This window comes from Eumetopias jubatus, unplaced genomic scaffold (genome assembly GCF_037043125.1).
Source record: "Eumetopias jubatus isolate StellerSeaLion01/CBP00866 unplaced genomic scaffold, mEumJub1_p1.0 scaffold_6, whole genome shotgun sequence".
Classification (NCBI taxonomy): Eukaryota; Metazoa; Chordata; class Mammalia; order Carnivora; family Otariidae; genus Eumetopias; species Eumetopias jubatus.
In genome coordinates, this window is record NW_028274812.1 from 9,824,888 (window position 1) to 9,849,638 (window position 24,751).

Consider the following 24,751-nt stretch of genomic DNA (forward strand, 5'->3'; position numbering starts at 1 on the left):
GTTGCATATGAGGATTTTGTTAGCTTTAGTTAGTGTTTTTGTTTTTGTTTAGTTTTTTACTTTTTTCCTGACTTGGAGAGCAATCTTATTTTGGGATCTAGAGCTCTGTGTTCACATAATGGTTTTAGTTGTTTTGATAGTGACACTAAAAGAAAAAATGCTATTTTATATTTTTTGAAAAAATTTAGTTTATACATTTTTCTTTAAAGTAGTGAAGTGTAGCATTAAGAATATATACTTGGTTTTATCTAAATTTGTAATCATCTTAGGAATCACCTACCAGGCAAGAAAAGAGCTTCACAAAGCTGTAAGAAAAGTATTGGCAACATCAGCCAAGATACTGCGGGGCCCATTTGCTGGTAAGTATCAAATATTTAACTTGAGTCGTTATCAATGATCTGAAAGTCATTTGATGATCAACTTGAGGTCTTTTTTTCCCATTTCTTATACTGACATTAATTATAGCTATGGAAAATTGAGTGACATTATTCTTTTGGGCTAGATTTAATTTTAAGGGTGATTTTAATTTTGATGGCTTGGACAGTCTTCTTCCTTCCACTTTGTGGATGTATTGTTAGATAGTATAATAATAAATATTTATTTATAAAAATAAAATATTGAGATTAAATATACCATTTTCTCTTGATGAGTGTTTTAAAATTTTAAATTTGTTAGAAAATCACTCCCATGCTTTCTCATAATGAGAATATTGCATCAATAGTGTAGATTTTACAATCAAATCTACAATATAGAGCTAGCTATGAAAGAGCTTACTTGATCCCTTTAAAAAGTTACCATCATTGAAAAAGAGAGGTGAGAAAATTTTTAAGAATTAAAAGATAGATACTAAAGAGACTTAATCAAATCCTGGTTTTAATGAACAGCTCTGAAGGTATTTTTTGAACACTTGGAGAAATTTGAATATGGAGTTAGACTGGATTTTAGATGATTTATGGAAGATTTTTGTTAGTGTTCTTGTGTGTTATAATGGCATTGTGAGTATATAGGAGAATGCAGGCTTATTCTTAGGAGATGCAGGTTGACTAAGAAAGGGTCAAATATTACATCGGCAACTTCCTTTCACATGGTTTAGAAAAAAATACACATCCATATAGATTAAGCAAATATGGAAAAATAAAATTTATTAAATATAGCTGTAAACATGTGGATGTTAATGTATTCTTTTAATTCTTCCATATGTTTGATATTTTTCATCGTGAAAAGTTTTTTAGGGAAAAAGAGCAACAACAAATAAGAGACCAGGTGGTGAAAGCAACGTAGTATATAAAACAAAAGCACATGATAACATACATAATAAATACTAACAAAATAATATGACAGAACTAAGAACAAACCTACCAGTCATTATCAATACCCAGAAAGGGATTTCAGTCTCTTATGGTAGATTTCAAGTACCTATAAATTTCCATCCTGGGGCACCTGGGTGGCTCGGTCGGTTAAGCGTCTGCCTTTGGCTCAGGTCATGATCCCAGGGTTCTGGGATCGAGCCCCACTTTGGGCTTATTGCTCAGTGGGGAGCCTATATCTCCCTCTGCCTGCCACTCCCCCTGCTTGTGCTCTCTCTCTCTGACAAATAAAATCTTTAAAAAAAAAAAATTACCATCTTACATAAGTGGAAGGGTAACATGTTTTAACTGTTCGCACTGTTATCGTTGTCTTGTTCTTTTTTCTTTTCACAAAGACACCTTCAGTACAGTTGATGTCGAGGATCACGAGTGTGCTACGTGGCTGCTCCTGAGGAAGAGCCAGTCGGGGGACAGAGCGGCACGACTGCAGGCCGTGCAGGAAATGTCGGAGACCCATCACTGGCACGGTAACACGGCCCTCCGAGCACCTGCCACGCTGCCTGCTCGCTCCTGATCGCTGATATCAGGGAAAGGAAAGGAGATGTCAGGGAAGGAAAATAATTCAGGGAATCTGAATATTAAAATTTTAAAAAAGAAACTCCAGTGATAGAGCAAGTAGAAAACTGCTGGCCTGGTATCCAGATGTGTTTGATCAGAACAGGCTTAAAACTGAGGAAGATGTATTTGTGTAACTTTCTACCAGAACGAAGTTTTACTTGATGAGAGAAACTCTTGGTGCTGATAGTGATAGCCTAATATTATATTTGCATTTTCTTTTGGTTCCTATTTAACAAAATATATTTTATATTTTATTTTACTTTATTTTTTTTTAAAGATTTTATTTATTTATTTGACAGAGAGAGAAGAGCAGGGGGAGAGGGAGAAACAGGCTCTCTGCAGAGCAGAGAGCCCGATGTGGGACTCGATCCCAGGACCCTGAGATCATGACCTGAGCCGAAGGCAGACGCTTAACCAAGTCTGAGCCACCCAGGTGCCCCACGAAATATATTTTAATTGCTTGCTGCACCATGCAGTTATACTTTTTTCACTTTGACAATTTACTTGGCTCTAATACTGAGCCAAATGTACCTGATTTGTGTGTTTATTGTTTTTAAAGAAAAATTTAAAATATTTAATTGTATTTAAAAATTGCAAGTTCTGCAGTAAAAGTACATGAGCAAGAGTTCAGATCTGCTCTGATTATAGTACAGGGACTAAAATATACTTTATCAATAGAGTCATCTTATAAAATGGGGTAAACAAAAAAGAATAGTTTCAGAGAAAAGTATCAGAATAAGATCTTTGCCTCCATACAAGTTGATTGATTGGTGGCTGTAATTACAATAACATATATATATATATATAATATTATATAACTTATAAGCTTGTTCACTGTGGGTGAAGACTTAGAATAAAAATCTTTTTTAAAAATCTACCTTCCAGGGGCGCTCAGTCAGTTAAGCATCTGCCTTCAACTCAGGTCATGATCTCAGGGTCCTGGGATCGAGTTCCTGCATAGGGCTCCCTGCTCAGCAGGGAGTCTGCTTCTCCCTCTGCCCCCCCCACCCTTGTGCACACACACTCTCTCTCTCTGTCTCTCAAAATAAATCTTAAAAAAAAATATCTACCTTCCAGGACTCCATTTCAGACTTACTATATCAGAAAAATCAGAGTTGGAGCCCAGGCACGTAGATTTTGGGAAAGTTCCCCACTTGATCTTAAAGAACTCATCCAGGTCATGAACTGACATTATTAAAAATAATGCCTGCTTCAGTGGTTGTAATTTTGTTTTCGATACATAGCTTAGTCCATTTGGGCTGCTATCACACAAAGCTGTAGACTGGGTGGCTTATAAACAATAGAAAAAAAATTTTTTTAGGATTTTATTTATTTGTCAGAGAGAGAGAGAGAGACAGAGGCAGGCAGAGGGAGAAGCAGGCTCCCCGCCGAGCAAGGAGCCCCATGTGGGACTCAATCCCAGAACCCTGGGATCATGACCTGAGCCGAAGGCAGACGCTTAACCGACTGAGCCACCCAGGCATCCCTAGAAATTTATTTCTTACGGTTCTGTAGGCTGGGAAATCCAAGATCATAGTGCCATCACCACCTTGATGTCTGATGAGGACCTGCTTCCTGGTTCATACATGACCGGCTTTTTACTGTGTGTCCTCACATGGCAGAGGGTACAAGGGATCTCTCTGGGTCTCTTTTATAAGGACAGTAATCCCAGTCATGGGGGCTCTCAAAGGTTCCCACCTCCAAATACCACCATGACATCGGGAATTCTGTTTCAACATATGAATGGGGGGGGACACAGTCATTCAGAGCAATACATAAAGGCTGGACTGGTTAAATCATGAAGGCTCAAACAAAGTACCACCATCTGAAACCTCACATTATTCATGGACATCAAGGAATGCAAAACACCACACCATACCAGGGACAGTAGATCTCAGTGCAACCTCAGGTTTTTTTAAGTAGTGATCAAAACAGTTTTTAAACCTAGAATTATTACAAAGAAAAGGAGAAGTTAAATTGGTTCTGACCTATCAGTTTTCACATTTGAAGTTCAGTTCTTCAAAAGGTTAGTTAGACCGCGATATGCTTACATATATGTTGAGAATTATGAGATCAGGCATGGAAATGTTGGATATCTGGCTTACTGGTAGTGTAAATGCAGTTGTGATTATGAAAAGAGACGTGGGAAATTTTGAATCACAAAATTATAATTTAAAAATTAAATGTTCATTTAATTCTTGAAACAACTATAAGCTAATTTGGGTGCTAATAACATACTTTTACAATAGATTACCAGTATAGGATAATTGCTCAAGCCTGTGATCTGAGAACTCTTATTGGTTTGGCACGAAGCAAAGAGAGCGATCTTCGCTTTTTTCTTCCACCACCTCCTTTGCCATCTTTAAAAGAAGTAAGTAAATAAACTAGTCCAGTGAGTGAAAAATAGATTAATACATCATCTTCACTTTGGGTGCAAAGTAACCGTTCGAAAAGCAGTCTGTTGGCTACTTTTCACAAGCAGGTAAACTAGATGGAAACCTGAAATTGTAGTTCCTATACAAAGATTTCTTGATTTATCAGGAGCTGTTGTTTCTCTTGTGTTATTTTCCCCTTTGGGGCATTGTGAATCTCTATGCACCAGAAGGTAACTTCATAGCCAATCAACATCGATGAATTAGGCCCTAGTTCTAATACTGCTGTAGATCAGTTTTTCTCAACACTACTGACATTTTGGGCCAAATAATTCTTTATTGTGGAAGGTGGCTCTGTACATTGTGGGATGTCTAGCAGCATCCGTGGTCTACTCACTAGATGCCAGTAGCAGTCCCCTCAGTTGTAACAACCCAAACTGTCTCCAGGTACTGCTGGCTGTTTCCTGGGGTGCAAAAAAGCTCCTGGAGAACCACTACAGGTAGATCCTAACATATCACTCTGCATAGGTGTTTACTAACCACTACATAGAGATGTTAATGTAGGTATTAATTACTAACCGCTAATAGGTATTAGAGTGTGCTTATTCACCTTTCCAAGGCTTTCCTAGAAAATGAAAATGTGAAAACTTGCAGTTATTGAAAAATAGGAAAATGAATATGCTAGATGTAAGTTATTAGAGAAAATCAGTAATGAGTTCTGGATTTATAGAAGCAAGGTTTAGTTAGAAAGAGTGTAATAATCCATTTTGAGTCAAGAGCTAAACTTTGCAATAGGCTTTCAGACTGAGGTAGCACACATAGAAGTACAGAACTCATAATTGATTCTCTATGTCCTTAGGTGGGCAACAGTTTTCAAGACTAAAAGCACTAATTTATCTTTGCTCTTTTGTTTTGGCTTTGATTCTTTGGGTAATTTTGTTGTATTCAGTTGTTGAGCTTAATTATGAAAGATTTCCTTTCCTTTTATTACAGGATTCTTCCATTGAAGAAGAGCTCAGACAGTTGCTGGCTTCTTTACCTCAAACGGAGCTAGATGCGTGTATCCAGTATTTTACATCTTTGGCTCTGAGTGAAAGCAGTCAAAGTCTAGCTGCTCAGAAGGTTAGCTCATTTATTCATTCAGTAAATATTTTGGAGTGCCCGTCCACCCTTTCTAGGATACTGTGCCAGGGGCTAGCACTTAGAACCTTAGAACAGTCATCCATTCAGGAACAGAATAAACATGTTGGCTCCTGGTTGTGTGCCAGGCACTGTCAGGGATGGTGGGGAGACAGGTAAATAAACAAAATCACAGAATGTATAAGAGAGATATGCGTTACTCCGAGAGCCCTTCACTCTGCTTAAGAAGTCATGTAAAGCTCCATAAAGGTGACTCTGAAGTTACATCTTGAAGAATGAATAGATAGTAATTTACAAGGTTTTAAATACCATCTATATGCTATTGATGCCTAAAGTGATACCGCTAATCCTATATTCTAACCCAAGCTCTAGATTTAAACATTCAGCCTTCTCCTTGTTGTCTCTGCTCGGATGTCTAATTGATGTCCCAAACTCAACGTGTTGAGCCCACCCTTCCTCCACTAAGCTCTTCTTCCTTTGGCCTTTCCATCTCGGTAAATGGCACAGCACCCACCTAGCTGCTTAAGCTAACGGCTAGGAACTCTTGTTCTTCCTTCCTTCCACATTGAGCCAATCTGCAGTTCCTGCAAACTGTCCCTTCAAATACAGCCTGAGCCCGTTTGCCTCACTATCTGCACTGTAACCATGTCCCCCTGGCTGCCATCATCTCTTTCTCATACTGTCCTGTTCTTTGATCTCGGCTCTGTTCTTGCTGTTGTTTTTAAAATAATTTTAAAGTCTCTTTCAGTGTCTTCTGTTATTTCAGTTTATCGAGGTGTTAGTCTCTGTTTGGGGTGGCATTGACTCTCATATTAGATTGTGGGTTAACATGGGTTATATATTTTTACTGTGAATTTGTCTTTAGCTGAACAGATTTTCTGTGGGAGTCCCAAGCACCCTGGATTGTAAATCTGTCCTCACAGAGCAGCCTTTGTGTTTACTTCTGTTGGACACCCCAGGGGTTTCACTGTTACTGGACTAGTTTCATATTCATTCCCTGGTTTGGGATTTCTGTGGCACACAGGGAGTATAAATTCAACACATCTGTAGATAGAATAGCCTTAGGGTTGATTTCTCATCCAAAGCCCCAAGCAGAAACAGGCTTTTCTCATTGCTTTCATGGGCTGGTGGGCAGAGTTTTCTAGATTCTCTTAGAGGGCAAACTTTCCAGGGCCTTGCCTTTATATAGGTGTCTCAGATTTAATTCCCATTGAATGTGAGACCCAAAACCACATCTCTTGCACTGAACAAGTGGCAAAATCCCATCCAAGGAGCCTGTAGGCATTTTACATTAGTCGCCCTGTGCTCAATGTTTCTGCTGAAGGTTCTGTTTTCAATCTTGTCACCTGAGGACTCTCCTTTATTTCTTCTTCCCATTCTCTTTAGAACTTGGCTGTGTTTTAAAATAGCTTGTATTATATTTCATTAGACATTTCTAGATGTTTGTAGTGGGAGGGATTCACTAGAAGCCACGTTCAGCATCTTGCTGGATCTAGAAAGCTTCCTTATCACATCTCCATCATCTCAGACACCACAGCAAGCTCCTTACTTGTCTCTCCAGTTGTATGCCTTCACAGCAGCCAGAGTGATTAAAAAAAAAAAACACAAAACAAGACATGAATTAGATCCACTCATTCTCCTGCATTAAGCCTTCCAAATGGCTTCCCATTACATGCTAAGTCTGAGCCCTTTACTTTTTGTGATCAGGGCATGGACTGGCCATTGTTTATCAGAGTGGCTCCCCTTGGAGCGGTGACCGAATTGGTAAGAAGGTGCCAGTAGGCAGTTACAGGATAGTAAGTTTGTGTCGTGGCAGATGGTGTGCAAACAGGGAGCCTGAGAGCAGGTCAGAAGGGCGCAGGTCAGCATGCCCAGCTGCACGTGCCATCTTGTCAGAGTCCTCAAAGTACTCTTCAGGGTCCTTCACACCTTGGGAGTAAGACTACCTTCACACAGGAAAGCCATTCTGATTGAGGGCTTTATGTTCTTTATGTCCTTCACCTCTTTGGTTAGGTTTATCTGGCAAGGAAGAAGTCAAGCTTTCACTATTTGCAAACAACATGCTACTCTCTATAGAAAACCCAAAGGACTCCACCAAAAAATTGTTAGAACTGATACATGAATTCAGTAAAGTCACAGGATACAAAATCAACATACGGAAATCTGGTGTATTTCTATACACCAGTAATGAAGCAGCAGAAAGAGAAATTAGAGTCAATCCTATTTATAATTATACCCAAAACAATAAGATGCCTAGGAATAAACCTAATCAAAGAGGTGAATGCTTTTTAAAAACAACAACAACAGGGTGCCTGGGTGGCTCAGTCGGTTAAGCGACTGCCTTCGGCTCAGGTCATGATCCTGGAGTCCCAGGATCGAGTCCCACATCGGGCTCCCTGCTCAGCAGGGAGTCTGCTTCTCCCTCTGACCCTTCCCCCTCTCATGTGCTCTCTCTCGCTCTCTCTCTCATTCTCGCTCTCTCAAATAAATAAATAAAATCTTTAAAAAAAAAAAACAAAAAAAAACAACAACAACAACAAAAAGCACATCTTTAATTAAACATTAAAAAAATATTTAGTTTCAGTTCTGAGGCCCCATCAGTAAGCAACTCCATTTTAGTTGTTCTCATCGCCTCTCCCCCCTGCCACCCCGTCATCCTCCCCCCGCCCCCCATTTAGTTAGGCTTCTCGGATTTTTTACTTACCAAGAAGTTGTGAGTGAAGAGATAGGAGGGGTGTCCATCTAGTTTTTACAGATCTGCTAAAACTGCCCTGTGACAGTCTCCAAGCACCTTTCAAGGGGCAATATGCTGCTTCTATACAAAACTACCTTCTCAGGAGGTTACTGAGCCTTAGCAGATAACCTACACAGCTGTTTTGTTTTAGAGCAGAGCTTCTTAAGCTTTGTATGCCTTGGATCCCCCCGGTGGTTTAGTGAAGTCTGTGGAATTATTTCTAGATGCATAAAACACAATACATAGGATTACAAAGGAAACCGATTATATTGAAATAGTGTTTTTAAAAATAATTTTTGTGGTATAATACATGTACTTCTTATTGATGCCTTAAATAACAATACATTTAATTAGCAATAATTGCGCCTCAGATACATTTAAAACAGGAAAGTTGAAGTTTATTTTTAAAATATTTTAACTGTTTTGAAATAATTTCAAACTTCAGAAATTGCAGAAATAATACATTTCACTAAGATTCACCAATTATTACTATTTTGTCCCATTTGTTTTCTGACCCCCAATTTACTGCCCATCTCTCTGTAGATATATTTTATATGTCTGTTCACACGTTATTTACTATTTTCCTCCCTGAACCATTTGAGAGTTAGATGTAGAAATAATGTCCTATCACCTCTAAAGACTTAAGTGTTGTTGTATTTCTGACAACATGGACCTTTTGAGATATGACCACAGTACAGATATCAAACTCAGAAAATTAACATTGATAGAATACTGTGATCTAATATAGACTCGATGTTTGAATTTTGCCAAGTATCGCAGTAATTCTTTTATGGCAGCTTATTGTTTGTTTTTTTGTTTGTTTTAAATCTGATCCATGTCTAGGATGAAACATTGCATTTGATGGTCATGTCTCCTTTTATCTGGAAAAATGCTTCAGCCTTTCTTAGTCTTCATGTCATTGACATTTCTGAAGAATACAAAGTAGTGGTTTGCAGAATGTTCTCAATTTAGTGTGTCTCATGTGTCCTCAGGATTAGAGTCCGCTTATGCATTTATTGCAGGAACACAGCAGAGGTGATCTGTGTCCTTCCCACTGTGCCACATCCAGAAGCACATGATGCCAGTTGGTCCCCTTGTTGCTGATGTTAACTTGCCAGGTTTCTCTGCTTTAATGTTAACATATATTTTGTTTGTAATGAATATAGGATCTGAGGGGAGAGGCGATGTTTGAGACTATTAGTCTATCCTGTTCCTCTTCAAACTTTCAGCCATTGGTTTCAGTATCCTCTCAATGAATCGTGCCTGATAATGGTTATTCTTGGATGGTTGCAAAATGGTGATCTCCCCCCTGCCCAACTCTATCCATCCCTCTTTACTTCTGTCTACTGTAAGGAAAAGCTTTCCTTCCGCCCTCCTTCCTTCCTGATCCATGGATCCAGGGGCTCATGGATTATTTTATTCACTGGATTATAACCCAGTACCACTGTTACTCATATTGATGCTCAAAGTGTCTCAGATTTGGTGTGGAAACCCCTTCAGGTTGCCTCCTGTGCCTTTTGGAATTGTCTCCATTATTTTTTGAGTACCTCCTTATTTTCTGGCATTAGAAAACATTCCAGACTCCATCTTAAACTTTCTCTGCTCCAGCTCTGGAGTCAGCTGAATCTTCAAGAAGCCCTGGTTCCTTCTAGGGAAGGAACAACCAGTGGTCGTTAGAAACCACCTTTTGGGTGTAAGCTTGCTCGTTGCTACCGGTTTTGCTTTTAGACCCTTTCAGCGGACAGAGTTGGGGAAAATTGCAATTTCATGTGGTTCAATTCAGTGTGTAAATTTTGCTCCTTAAAGACATCACTGTGAATGCTGTTGTTGCTGGGCTGAATAAGAATATTAAACGAGGACTAGTCTGTCCATGTATGGGTCTCAAGTAACTGCTGGTAGGTGGACACTAGATGGCAATGTCAATTCTGGGTCACCAGTATGAGGATGTGCAGTTGGCATTCAGAGGAATGAAGATCCTAGTGTTATTTTCAGAAAGCTCCAGCAAATGAGATGTGATAGGAAATTACCTGCGCTCTCTATTGTTGACAGAGTCACACAGATTGCTATAGTTACTATGGTTTATTGTCTGTGTTTATAATTGAATGCAATGCAGAATTTCTGTGAGATGTCAGGAATAAAGACATAACATTTTTCCATCCAAGCATATGCCCTCCCTACCCTGAATTCTATCTACCCCAGGCGCTTAAGGATGTCCCTGGGTCAGCAGTTCCTATTTTAGAATGAACATCATGCTTACAAACATTGCTGCAGTGAAGGAACCTATACTTGTATATCTTTGCCTTTGTGTGTAGGATGAACTGTTGAAGGGCACAGGTGCTTGCAATTTAGACAGCTGTCCTGAGTTGTCCTCCGCAGAAGTAGCAGGGTGATAGGAGTGCCTGCTTCCCCACCCCTCTGATAGATGAAACTGTTCTTTCTCATGTAGTGTCACCATGCATGCCTCTCATAAGAGCAGTGTTGGGCATCATGTCATAGATTCCCTTTCCTAGGAACTTTCTGTTTATGACTGTTGCTCATTTTTCCGTAGCATTGTTGGTGTTTTTGCCACTGATTTGAAGGGAAGTGTTGTATACTAGTGACATTAGCATTTGATCTATGGTAAGAGTTGAAATTTTCTTTTCCCCGTTTATTTTTTTCTTTAATTTTTTTTATTATGTTCAGTTAGCCAACATATAATACATCATTAGTTTTAATGTAGTGTTCAACGATTCATTAGTTGTGTATCATACCTGGTGCTCATCACCACACGTTCCCTGTTTGTTCTTATATTTCACTATCTACGAGGGCTAGTACACACTCCTGTTCTGTCTCATGGTTTTCCTAGCTCTTCTGCTTATTCTTCCATATGAACTTGAATTTCAGTTTACGAAGAATTGAAAGCTCTCTGATCATTCTCATCGGTTATCTTCATTTTAAATTTTTCCAGTAATGCCTTTTCTCTTTATTATTATTTTGACTAATAGACTTCAAGTAGACTCTGCTATGACATCATCTGACAGTAGAACATTATGGCCAACCCTGGGCTTTTCTTGTTAAAGAATTGTGTGTTAGTCTTCATACTTTGAGAGAAGAGGACACAGAGGAAAGAAGTAAGAAAGACATAAAGATTGCCTCTTCTAGAAATGATTCCTTATGTTTTCTGTTCTAGTAAGCAACAATTTGCATAACTAGTTCCCTTTCAGCTTCCAAAATATGTCGTGTATAGCTCAGGGATTTTTTTTTTTTTTTTTTGTCAAACAAAAAATATGAGTCACTCTTTTTAGTAAACACCTTAATTATCTTTCAGGGTGGCTTATGGTGTTTTGGAGGAAATGGACTTCCTTATGCTGAAAGTTTTGGAGAGGTTCCTTCAGCTACAGTGGAAATGTTCTGTTTAGAAGCTTTGGTAAAACATTCTGAGGTAACTTACATTTTCAAAATGTGGTTTAGTTTTTATGATCACAGTGAAAAAATTGTACATGTTGGCTCAGTCAAGCGAAGTAACCCTCATTTTTTGTAGAAGAAAAAAAAGCTTTTTGCTCGTTTTAAAATTTCTGCTTTTCCCCCATTTCATTATTAGAATTGATAATCCTAATTTAGCACCAATACATGTATTTCATTTTTGCCAAGTAGTTCTAAAAATGTATTTAATCTTAATTGTACATAAAGAAAACAACCCATTGTCTAAATACGGCATTGACCTTTGAACTATGTTGTCTCCTGCTGCCTTTCTGAGATCATTTTTACAAATAATATTACCAGGTAGTTAATTTTCAGTAAAACATCTGCTAGAGATGCAGCATATAGAAAAAAAGTAAATATTTGGATGACCATACTCTTGAATTTTAACCAGAGCATGTATTAGTGGTTTTTAAATTTTTTGGCATTTATGACTTTGCTGTCATGATCATGGTTTGATTTTATTTATTTATATTTATTTTAAAGATTTTATTTATTTTTAGAGAGAGCGAGAGAAGGGGGAGGGGCAGACGGGAGAGAGAGAGAGAGAGAGAATCTCAAGCAAGACTCCCTGCCAAGAGCAGAGCCTGACATGGGGCTTGATCTCAGGACCCTGAGACCATGACCTGAACTCAGATCAAGAGGTGGATGCCCAACTGAGCCAGGTGCCCCCTGGTGCCTTCTTGATTTTAAAAAGAAAAAAGCAACAAACTTTGTGGTGCTCAAATATGAATGCATAAAAATCACTCAGGAAGCATGCTTAAAAGTGCATATTTCCTGGTCACCTCTAGCAATTTTAATTTAGTAGATGTGGGGTTATGTCCAGAAATTTGCATTTTAACAGGCATCCCTGGTGAGGCTGCTGGAAGTGGTTCATCCCACATCGTGAGAAACCCCATCCTAGAACTCTTAAACTCTCCAGTTTAATTTTGGGAACCATTAGTCACGGCTCAGAAGCATCTTTGGTCATCTCTAGTTCCCACCAGTGGAGTTAGGAATTGAGTACAAAGCAGAGGTATTAGCATTGTAGTTCAAAAGGGCACGTGGGAAAATGAGCTGGAGTTTTTACAACTTCAGACTAGTTTCTGAAGTAATAGATGCATCTTCAGTGGAAAGTACAGTGCGTGGAATACCTTTCCAGAAACCTCTCAAGTCATTACATATCTCACTGACGTATGTCTAAAAGACATACTTCTAAATGCACTTAAAATGTGATAAAATTCAATAAAAATTTGGAGAATGGAAATTGTTGCACATATGTGACATGGTGTCATGTTAGTGAGTACAACTGGTGATGGGAGGGGCCCAGGCCATGCCATCTCTTTTCTCCATTAAAAATTCACATCCCTTTTTCTTTCTTTTTTATTTTCACTACTTGATCTTTCTCTTTAAAAACTGTTCGGACTCCTGAGTTTTAGGAGAGCCCCATAGCTGTGGACTTGTGTGGGGTGGTGTGCAGGGCCGCAAATGGTGCTTATCTTTGGGAGTTCTTGTATGCAGAAGCAAAATCTGCCACTTGTATGGAGTTTTTTTTCCCTGTTACCAGGTGGCAGCATTCTCAAGCAGAGCAAAGCTTTTTAAGGTAGTTTCAAGCCAGCCAAAGTATCACTATAAATTGAAACAATTCTATAATAATGACATCATCAGGTTACACATCCTACCAAGAGCTCAACAGAATAAGAATTAAAATTCCAGAAGTCCTGGTGAGGTACGCCTTCATTTTTTCAGTGATTTTGAATCACCTCTAACATAGGGGTTTGCTTATTTATTTAAGTAAGCTGACATGAGAGTTTTAGGTAGGTCTCTGTCCTTGAGTAGGAGCCCCCTGGCTGTGCCATCACATACTTTGTCACCTGGTTAGTGAATTTGTGCAACATAAAGTGAGCTTTTATTAATTTGTTGTGCTAGATATCTACACATTGTGATAAAATTGAAGCAAACGGAGGCTTGCAACTACTTCAGAGGCTGTACCAACTTCACAAGGATTGTCCTAAAATACAGAGAAATATAATGCGTATCATTGGAAATATGGCTTTGAATGAACATCTTCATTCTACTATAGTTCGCTCAGGTAACACTTTTATATGCTGAGTATTTTGGATTTGGTCCTTTGTTCTTCTCCCACCTCCACCCGTCATGATACATTAATTTTTTAATAGACTTAAGACTTTGCTTTAGGGTGACTTATGGGTCCTTAGAGCATGTCATTTTATTTTAGTAGGGGCACAGAATTGCTTGAGACATGTGGATAATCCACATCTAAGATAATCAGAGTGTGGATAGTCACAGGAGAGTAGTTTTTTTTTTTAATTTTTTTATTATGTTAATCATCATGTTACATCATTAGTTTTTGACGTAGTGTTCCATGATTCATTGTTTATGCATAACACCCAGTGCTCCATGCAGAATGTGCCCTCTTTAATACCCATCACCAGGCTAACCCATCCCCCTACCCTCCTCCCCTCTAGAACCCTCAGTTTGTTTTTCAGAGTCCATCGTCTCTCATGGTTCATCTCCCCCTCTGACTTACTCCCCTTCATTCTTCCCCTCCTGCTATCTTCTTCTTTTTCTTTTTTCTTAACATATGTTGCATTATTTGTTTCAGAGGTACAGATCTGTGATTCAACAGTCTTGCACAATTCACAGCGCTCACCATAGCACATACCCTACCCAATGTCTATCACCCAGCCACCCCATCCCTCCCATCCCCCACCACTCCAGCAACACTCAGTTTGTTTCCTGAGATTAAGAATTTCTCATATCAGTGAGGTCATATGATACATGTCTTTCTCTGATTGACTTATTTCACTCAGCATAACACCCTCCAGTTCGATCCACGTCATTGCAAATGGCAAGATCTCATTCCTTTTGATGGCTGCATAATATTCCATTGTGTCTATATACCACATCTTCTTTATCCATTCATCTGTCAGTGGACATCTTGGCTCTTTCCACAGTTTGGCTATTGTGGACATTGCTGCTATAAACATCGGGGTGCACGTACCCCTTCGGATCCCTACATTTGTATCTTTGGGGTAAATACCCAGTAGTGCAATTGCTGGATCGTATGGTAGCTGTATTTTCAACTGTTTGAGGAACCTCCATACTGTTTTCCAGAGGGGTTGCACCAGCTTGCATTCCCACCGACAGTGTAGGAGGGTTCCCCTTTCTCCACATCCCCACCAACATCAGTCGTTTCCTGACTTGTTAATTTTAGCCATTCTGACTGGTGTGAGGTGGTATCTCATTGAGGTTTTGATTTGGATTTCCCTGATGCCGAGCGATGTTGAGCACTTTTTCATGTGTCTGTTGGCCATTTGGATGTCTTCTTTGGAAAAATGTCTGTTCATGTCTTCTGCCCATTTCTTGATTGGATCACTTGTTCTTTGGGTGTTGAGTCTGATAAGTTCTTTATAGATTTTGGATACTAGCCCTTTATCTGATATGTCATTTGCAAATATTTTCTCCCATTCTGTCGGTTGTCTTTGGGTTTTGTGGACTGTTTCTTTTGCTGTGCAAAAGCTTTTTATCTTGATGAAATCCCAATAGTTCATTTTTGCCCTTGCTTCCCTTGCCTTTGGCGATGTTTCTAGGAAGAAGTTGCTGCGGCTGAGGTCGAAGAGGTTGCTACCTGTGTTCTCCTTTAGGATTTTGATGGACTCCCGTCTCACGTTTAGGTCTTTCAACCATTTGGAGTCTATTTTTGTGTGTGGTGTAAGGAAATGGTCCAGTTACATTCTTCTGCATGTGGCTGTCCAATTTTCCCAACACCATTTGTTGCAGAGACTGTCTTTTTGCCATTGGACATTCTTTCCTGCTTTGTCAAAGATAAGTTGACCATAGAGTTGAGGGTCCATTTCTGGGCTCTCGATTCTGTTCCATTGATCTATGTGTCTGTTTTTGTGCCAGTACCATACTGTCTTGATGATGACGGCTTTGTAATAGAGCTGGAAGTCCGGAATTGTGATGCCGCCAGCTTTGCTTTTCTTTTTCAACATTCCTCTGGCTATTCGGGGTCTCTTCTGGTTCCATACAAATTTTAGGATTATTTGTTCCATTTCTTTGAAAAAAGTGGATGGTATTTTGATTGGGATTGCATTGAATGTGTAGATTGCTCTAGGTAGCACTGACATCTTCACAATGTTGGTTCTCCCAATCCATGAGCATGGAACGTTTTTCCATTTCTTTGTGTCTTCTTCAATTTCTTTCATGAGTATTTTCTAGTTTTCTGAGTACAGATCCTTTGCCTCTTTGGTTAAATTTATTCCTAGGTATCTTATGGTTTTGGGTGCAATTGTAAATGGCATCAACTCCTTGATTTGTCTCACTTCTGTCTTGTTGTTGGTGTATAGGAATGCCACTGATTTCTGTGCATTGACTTTATATCCTGCTACTTTACTGAATTCCTGTATGAGTTCTAGCAGTTTTGGGGTGGAGTCTTTTGGGTTTTCCACAGACAGTATCATATCATCTGCAAAGAGTGAGAGTTTGACTTCCTCTTTGCTGATTTGGATGCCTTTGATTTCTTTTTGTTGTCTGACTGCTGTGGCTAGGACTTCTAATACTATGTTGAATAGCAGTGGTGAGAGTGGACATCCCTGCCGCGTTCCTGACCTTAGGGGAAAAGCTCTCAGCTTTTCCCCATTGAGAATGATATTTGCTGTGGGTTTTCCATACATGGCTTTTATGATATTGAGGTATGTACCCTCTATGCCTATACTCTGAAGAGTTTTGATCAAGAAAGGATGCTGTACTTTGTCAAATGCTTTTTCTGCATCTATTGAGAGGATCATATGATTCTTGTTCTTTCTTTTGTTAATGTATTGTATCACGTTGATTGATTTGCGGATGTTGAACCATCCTTGCAGCCCAGGGATAAATCCCACTTGGTCGTGGTGAATAATCCTTTTAATGTACTGTTGGATCCTATTGGCTAGTATTTTGGTGAGAATTTTTGCATCCATGTTCAAGGATATTGGTCTGTAGTTCTCCTTTTTGATGGGGTCTTTGTCTGGTTTTGGGATCAAGGTAATGCTGGCCTCATAGAATGAGCTTGGAAGTTTTCCTTCCATTTCTATTTTTGGGAACAGTTTCAGGAGACTAGGTATTAATTCTTCTTTTAATGTCTGATAGAATTCCCCTGGGAAGCCATCTGGCCCTGGGCTTTTGTTTGTTGGGAGATTTTTGATGACTGCTTCAATTTCCTTAGTGGCTATAGGTCTGTTCAGGTTTTCTATTTCTTCCTGGTTCAATTCTGGTAGTTGATACATCTCTAGGAATGCACCCATTTCTTCCAGGTTATCTAATTTGCTGGCAGAGTTGCTCATAATATGTTCTTATAATTGTTTGTATTTCTTTGGTGTTGGTTGTGATCTCTCCTCTTTCATTCATGATTTTGTTGATTTGGGTCATTTCTCTTTTCTTTTTGATCAGTCTGGCCAGGGGTTTATCAGTCTTGTTAATTCTTTCAAAGAACCAGCTCCTAGTTTCGTTGATCTGTTCTACTGTTCTTTTGGTTTCTAGTTCATTGATTTCTGCTCTGATCTTTATTATTTCTCTTCTCACAGGAGAGTAGTTTTTGCCATGATAACCATCTAATTGTTTACATCATCTTTGATATGATTTGGTTAACCAAGAGGTGTACTCGGAGTATAATTCGTGATTTTCCCCCCTTGCAACTAATAAACTGATGGTGGGGAGATACTTAAGACCATGCAGATATCCTGCTCATCTACTGAACATTCTTGCCTCGTCTAGTCTTTAGCATGATGGTTGCAAAATAATGGTTTTCTAACTGCAGCACGCCTTCCCCATGTGCTTTTCAGCATTTGGCATTTTCTTGTAAGCAAGAGCCCGCCCTTCTCTCTCCTTCCATCTGTCTCCCTCCGTTTTTCCTTCTTGTCCCTCCCCCTTCCCTCCCCCATCAGTGTGGGTATGTAGATTCCTGGTTTTTTAATGGTTTATAACTTATTACTGCACTTCACATTTGGTGCCAGATTGTCTCAGTTTTGGTTAGTGGGAGCCCCATAGACTGGCTCCGTGTGTCCTTGCAATGTGCCTACCTCATTTTGGGAGGCATTTCTTACTGTCTGGAATAACAAGATGTTCCCGGCTCATCTCTCTGAGGAGAAATGCAGGTAGATTTTAGTGCAGATTGATTGGCAGAGACCAGGATCTGGGTGCTTGGTGTCCTTACTGGTCCTGGAGTGTCTTTGCTTCTTGGCTCTTTCAGTGGAAAACGCAAGGTAATATATACAGATACACACACACAAATATGCATACATATGTGCTCATTTTATTAGAGCTATTTATTATTAGAAACTATGAATTCACATTTTTTCTTGTGTCCCTGCTTTTATGTTTGTTTACATTTAAGAGAGTTTTGATCAGAAGTTTTTAATTTAATGAAGTCTCATTCAGGGATCAGCCAACTTTTTCTATAAAGGTCTACTTACTATGGGTTTTATTTGTTCCTACTTTTTAGATTCTTAAGGTAGAAACTTAATCACTGATTTTAACCTCTTGTTTCAGTTACCTGTGTATCAAACACAAAATTCATTGGTTAAAATAGTGGTCATATATTTTCCTCATCAGTCTGAAACTTGGGCAAGATTTGATAGTGAAGGCTTACATCACTCCAAGCAGCATTAACTGGAGCAGCTCAGCTGTGGGGTGAAGGATACACTTTGAAGATTGCTCACTTACCTGGCTTGCAAACTGGTACTGGCTCTCAGCTGGGACTGGGGACATTGGCTCCTTTCTACACGTGCCTCTGCATGCAGCTTGAGCTTCCTTTAAGCATGATGGCTAGGTGTAAAGAGCAAACGTCCCCAGAGAGGGCCAGGTATAAGCTTTTTTCCTTTTATAATCAAACATTGGAAGTCATTTCTGCCATGATCTATTGATTAGAAACTAGTCACTAAGCCTGGCTCACATTCAAGGGAAAGAGATTTGGAAGGCGTGTAGACTCATCACCTTGTAATGGAGAGTAGTGTCGAGGAATTTGAAGACATGTTTTCAAATCACTACAATTTTGTATTTAAAGTGGTAAATTTCCTGTAACCTGCTTTAGATGCATCCCTCACGTTTTGGATATATTGTATTTTTATCATTATTCAGTTTGACATATTTTGTGAATTTTTTGTCTCATGGGTTACCTAAAAGTGTGCTGCGTAGTTTATAAATATTGTTTTCTAGGTACCGTATGTCTCTGATTTCTAATTTAATATGTCATGTGTTCAGAGAACATACCCTATAAGATTTTAGTCTTTGGGAATTTTTTGAGACGTACTTGATGGCCTGTTGTATGGTCTGTTGTGGTGAATGTTCTGTGTGCACCTAAAAAGAATGAGTGCTCTGTAGTTGTTAGGTGAAGTGTTCAATATATAACAAACCACATTGGCTCACAGTATTGCTCAAATCTTCTCTAGGTCTTCATTGTGTTTTGTCGAGTTCTATGAATTACTGAGAGATGTGTGAAATTTTTCCAACTATGATTGTGAATTTGTTTTTTCCTTTAGTTCTTTCAGGTTTCTCTTCCTGGTAGATTATTCATTTTTTATTAATAAAGGATGTCTCTCCCACTGGGGACACTCCTTTTCTTTAGGTCTACTTGATCTGGTATTAAAATAGCCACACTAGCTTTCTTTTTCTTTTAAAAACATTTTTATTATTGAAGTATAATTGACATACGGTGTTATGTTAGTTTCAGGTGTACAACATAGTGATTTGACAATTCTGTACACTATATGATGCTCACCATAAGGGTAGTTATCATCTGTCACCACACAACATATTTTATATTATTGACCATATTCCCAATGCTGTACTTTTCATCCCTGTGACTTATTTATTTTATACCTAGATGTTTGTACCTCTTAATCCCCTTCACCTGTTTCACTTAGCACCCGCCCCCCCCCCACGCCCGGTCTGGCAACCACTAGTTTGTTCTCTGTATGACTCTGTTTCTATGGGAGTTTTTGGTTTTGTTTTTTAGATTCCATGTATAAGTGAAACATATGGTATTTGTGTTTTTCTTTCTGACTTATTTTACTTAACATAATACCGTCTAGGTCTATCCATGTTATCACAAATGGAAAGATCTCATTCTTTTTTATGGCTGAGTGATAGTCTATTACACACATACACATCTTATCCATTTACCCACTGACGTACACAGGTTGTTTCCATATCTTGGCTCTTAGAGATAATGTTGCAATAAGCATAGGGGTGCTTATTATATCTTTTTGATTTAGTTTTTTCACTTTCTTTGGATAAATACCTAGTAGTGGAATTCCAGGATTGTATGGTATTTCTATTTTTACTTTTTTGAGGAAGCTCCATACTGTTTTCAACAATGGCTGCACCAATTTACATTCCCACCAACAGTGTGCAAGGGCTCCCTTTTCTTCACATCCTAACACTTGTTATTTCTTGTCTTTAATTCTAGCCATTCTGACTGGTGTGAGGCGATAGCTCATTGTCGTTTTGATTTTCACTTCCCTAATGATCACACTGGCTTTTTCTTATGCTTGCTGTTTGTATTACCAATCTTTTATCTTTTCCCCTTCTTTTGCTTTCATTTTTCTGTGACCCTAAAAATAAGTACATCTTTTATAGACAGCATATAGTTGCATCTTTTTTTTTAAATCCAGTTTGATCCTTTTAATTGGAGTGTTTTCTCTCTTTACCGCTAACGTAATTATGAATATTGTTTTCTTTTTTTCTCCCTTACTGACTTTTTTGGGTTACTTTAGTATCTTTTACATTCTGTTCTTTCTCCTCTTTTGGCTTTTTATATAGTATTATCTGTGTATTTTTTTATTGGTGGTATCCTTAACTTATCACAGTCTATCTTGAATTATTATTATGCCACTTCATATATAGTGTGACATTCTTACAACAGCGTAATTCACTTTCCACCCCTGGCCTTGGTATTGTCATAATGTATTTTATTCCCACATATGTTATAGACTTTGTGATACATTGTTGTTATTCAGTCAAGTGATATTTAAAGACGATAAGAAAAAAAGTCTTTATTTGCACATTTATAATATCCAGTGTTCTTCCTTCTGTTCTGTTTATCTACATTTACATCTGATATCATTTCCCTTCAGGCTAAAGAGCTGGGCATGCTGGATAAATTCTCTCACCTTTCATTTTCTGAAAGTCTTTCCTTTGCCTTTATTTGATTATCCCAGGAAGGAGATTTTCCATGGATAAAGAAGTCTGTGTTGACAGTGTGTTACTTTTTCTATCAGCACTTTAAAACTGTCATTCCATTCTCTCCTAACCACCGCTGTCTGATGAGAAGTGTCTTATTCCCACTTTCGTTCTCCTGTATGTACCGTGTTGTTTCCTCTCTGGCTTCTTTTAAGGTTTTTATGTTTGGTTTTTGGCAGTTTGACTATGAAGTGCTTGGTTCCTTTTTTATATTTATGCTGCTCACAGTCTGCTGAGCTGACTGGATCAATGGGTTGATGTTTTTGATCAAATTTGGAAAATTTCCAGTCAGTGTATCTTAAAATACTTTTTCTTGTCTTCTTTTTGCTCTTTTCTCCTTTGGGGACCTCAGTCATGGCTATTAGATCTCTTGATTCTGTTCCACAGGTCGTTGAGACTCTCTTCATTTCTCTTCAAATATTTTTTTCTCTGTGTTTTACTTTGGATAATTTCTGTTGACTTATCTTCAGTTTCTTTAATGGGATAGAGCCTTGATCAAATCAGTATTTTATTTAAAAAGCCCACAAAACACTCTTCCCCGAACTGAACCCTGGCTCTTATCCCAAGTCTTTCATTCAGTGATTTCAGTATCTACTGGACCAGCCCACTGAACACCTTGGTCTCTCAGTTCCTCGACCTTTTCATCTCCATTGACTTCCTTCTCTGCTCCTGATTGTCTGGTACTCCACTCCCATTCCACACCTGGATTTAGTCATGGCCTGAAACCACTTCACCTTCAGAATCAGTAATTCACCTCTCTGAGCACATCCGCCTCTCATTCAAGGTTGTTTTTGCATCTGCTCCCGCAGTGACTGGTTTTATTCCCTCCAAGAATTTATCTGCCGACCCCTTTATTTTCTCCCAGTCCGGTCGTCGTCTTTCTCCTCACCCCTCCTGACGCACTGGATGTCGATTCCGTGGCCCATCGTTTCATTGACGTTCTCTTCAGTGCCCCGGAACTCCCTTCTCTTCCATCCTCTGAGCACACCCTTGGTCAGGACCCCAACGCGACAGAAAACCTACTGTCTGCTGCTTCTGTGGCTGAGCATAGAATCACAGCGGATTGGTCGTCACCTTCGGTGTCGTTCAGCAGTCCTGTTTCTCCAGGCAGCATGCCTTAACATTCCTAGCAGTGACGATTTGAACCTCCTTCACATCCTCAAACCTTCCACAGACTCCGTCCCTCTCAGCAGATGACGTCTCCTACTTCAGTGAGACAGCTGAGACCCTGAAAGGAATTTCCCTCAGTTCCCCGCTACCAAAACCAAACCCGTTTTCCCCTTTTCTGCTCTTGATGATAGGAAAAGGGACATCTCTTACGAGACCTCCAACTACACCTGGCTCCTGGCTCCTTTCACTTTCTCAGGGACTGCCAGTATTTTCTCATCTGCATAGTCAGAGGCTCCTTCTCAACGGGACTCTTTGATCTACACAGATTAGGGGACAGTATGAAGAACCACCTAAATTCGCGGTGCGACACGACACCCCCATGGTTTTTCACCCTCTCTTCTGCTTTTCCATTTTATATCTAAACTTTTCAAAGTTATCTGTGCTTCTTTTTGCTCAGCTCCCATTATTTCTGAATATTTCAGTTTGAATTCTGCTGCCTTACCTTGTATTTTTTCCTTTAGGCATCCTGTATCTTTACCTATACATATAGGTCTGTGTGTATGTATGTATGTGTGTATATATATATATAAAAATCTCAATAGTACCAGATCTGTAACTTTTTACCATTTGGATTTACAAAAGTTAAAAAGATTCTGGTAGTAGCCACTGCTGGTTGAAGGTGTGTTAAAACTGCTCCTCTCATATATTGTTGGTGAGGATGTAAATTGATTAAGTTTTTTGATAGGCACTTAGTAGTAGTTATTAAAAGAATGTAGATACCATTTGACCTAGTAATAATACTACTAGGACTCTCTCCTACCTAAATACTCATGGGTGTTCCTAAAGATTTATGTATAAAAATGTTTATTGGACTGGTATTTGCAGTATGGTAAAAATAGAAACAACCTAAATGTCTGCCAGTAGGAATAATGTTAAGTAAACAATGGTATACTCAAATTATGTTAAATGCTATAGTTAAAAAGAAAAGTTGATGTATGTGGAGAGCATTCCAAGACATAATACTGAAGTACTGGATTCAGTCACAGAACAGTAGGAATAGTACGATTCCATTCAGGCAAAAAACAAACAAACAAAAAAAACCAAATAGAGCTATAGTGTATACGTAGAAGTTATAGGTGTAGGATTGAATTTTTAAAAAGGTTTGGAAGGGTCACCACCAAACTTTTAACTCTAGTTACTTTTGAGGATATAAATGGAATTGGGAAATGATGGGAGTGCTAAAGTGGGGCTTTGATTATTAAAAGCTATTTTTAAATTGTTCTTATAATTATCATGTATTCAGGTGTTACATAATTTAAAAACACTGAATCTTAAAGACGCGTTCTCCAAGGGGCATTTGATGTTTTGTAAAAGGTGAGGCATCTCAGGCATTGTGAAAATACTTTGTCAATTAAAAAAAGCCATAGAAGTGGCTTGTGCCATGATTTCTCTTGTGTTTCCTTTCTTGGGACTCCATTAAAAATAAAGCATAGGGGCCCCTGGGTGGCTCAGTCGTTAAGCGTCTGCCTTCGGCTCAGGTCGTGGTCCCAGGGTCCTGGGACCGAGCCCCGCATCGGGCTCCCTGCTCCACGGGAAGCCTGCTTCTCCCTCTCCCACTCCCACTGCTTGTGTTACACCTCTCGCTGTGTCTCTCTCTGTCAAAAAATAAATCTTTAAAAATAAATAAATAGAAATAAAGCATATTTTTGTATGTATACCAGTAATATACCTGTATATCTCTCTAGGTAGAATTTTAAAACATTCTTCTATTGTTATTATAAAGCTTTCTTTAACACATTTGGAAGGGGCATTTTTTGATATTACAAATTTGAATATTAAAGAATTATTGGGCCTGAGACTTCTTTTGGATTGTCATCACACTGATGTTCAACACTTTGGCCACAGAGCAAGGGAGGAGGACATGGGCTAGCTGCTTTGTACTGAGTGCCTGCTGGATTTGGTAAGGGCAGTTTTTATATGGATTAACTTATTAGAACCTTCTTCCAGCCCAGGGAGCCAAGTAACTTAACTGAGGTTCCACAGTAAGTAAGTAGGGGACAGAGATTTTGAGCCCGCATCTCTGCCCTCAAGGCCCATGTTGTGTTATTTTAAGTTATATAAATAAAATGGGAATAGATTATCATGGTAAATACTTCAGAGAACATAGGTACAGCAAAAAAAGTTAAAACCATCTTTATTTTTTTTTAATATTTTATTTATTTATTTGACAGGGATCACAAGCAGGGGGAGCAGCAGACAGAGGGAGAAGCAGGCTCCCCACTGAGGAGGGAGCCAGCAGCAGGCTTGATCCTAGGACCCTGAGATCATGACCTGAGCTAAAGGCAGACGCTTAACCAACTAAGCCACCCAGGCGCCTTTTTTTTTTTTTTTTTTAAGACTTTAATATTCTCTAGATCCATCCAGGTTGTTACAAATGGCAAGATTCCATTCTTTTTTAAGGTTGGGCAATATTCCACTACATATATGTACCACATCCTTATCCATTCATTTGTGGATGGACATTAGGTTGTTTCCCTGTCTTGCTCTTCCATATTATAAATAATGCTGCAGTAAACATAGAGGTGCATATATCTTTTTGTATTAGTGTTTTCTTTTCTTTCTTTCATTTTCTCCTAGTAGAGGAATTACTAGATCATATGGTAATTCTATTTTTAATTTTTTGAGGAACCTCCATACTGTTTTCAACAGTGGCTGCACCAATTTACATTCCCACCAGCAGTTCCTTTTTTCCCACATCCTCGCCAATACTTGTTATTTCTAAGCAAGCT

At 38.9% G+C, this 24,751-nt stretch overlaps 1 protein-coding gene across 2 annotated transcripts in view; it reads left to right on the forward strand.

The window, feature by feature from the left end:
• The window catches only part of SERAC1 (serine active site containing 1), a 61,191-nt gene that overhangs the window by 26,246 nt on the left and 10,194 nt on the right, over positions 1-24,751 (forward strand). For both annotated transcript variants that reach the window (XM_088023817.1, XM_028103417.2), the window contains exons 7-12: positions 270-359; positions 1,703-1,834; positions 4,175-4,296; positions 5,291-5,419; positions 11,479-11,592; positions 13,539-13,701. In XM_088023817.1, coding sequence (XP_087879943.1) covers positions 270-359; positions 1,703-1,834; positions 4,175-4,296; positions 5,291-5,419; positions 11,479-11,592; positions 13,539-13,701 — 750 coding nt within the window. The remainder of the gene's footprint in view (positions 1-269; positions 360-1,702; positions 1,835-4,174; positions 4,297-5,290; positions 5,420-11,478; positions 11,593-13,538; positions 13,702-24,751) is intronic.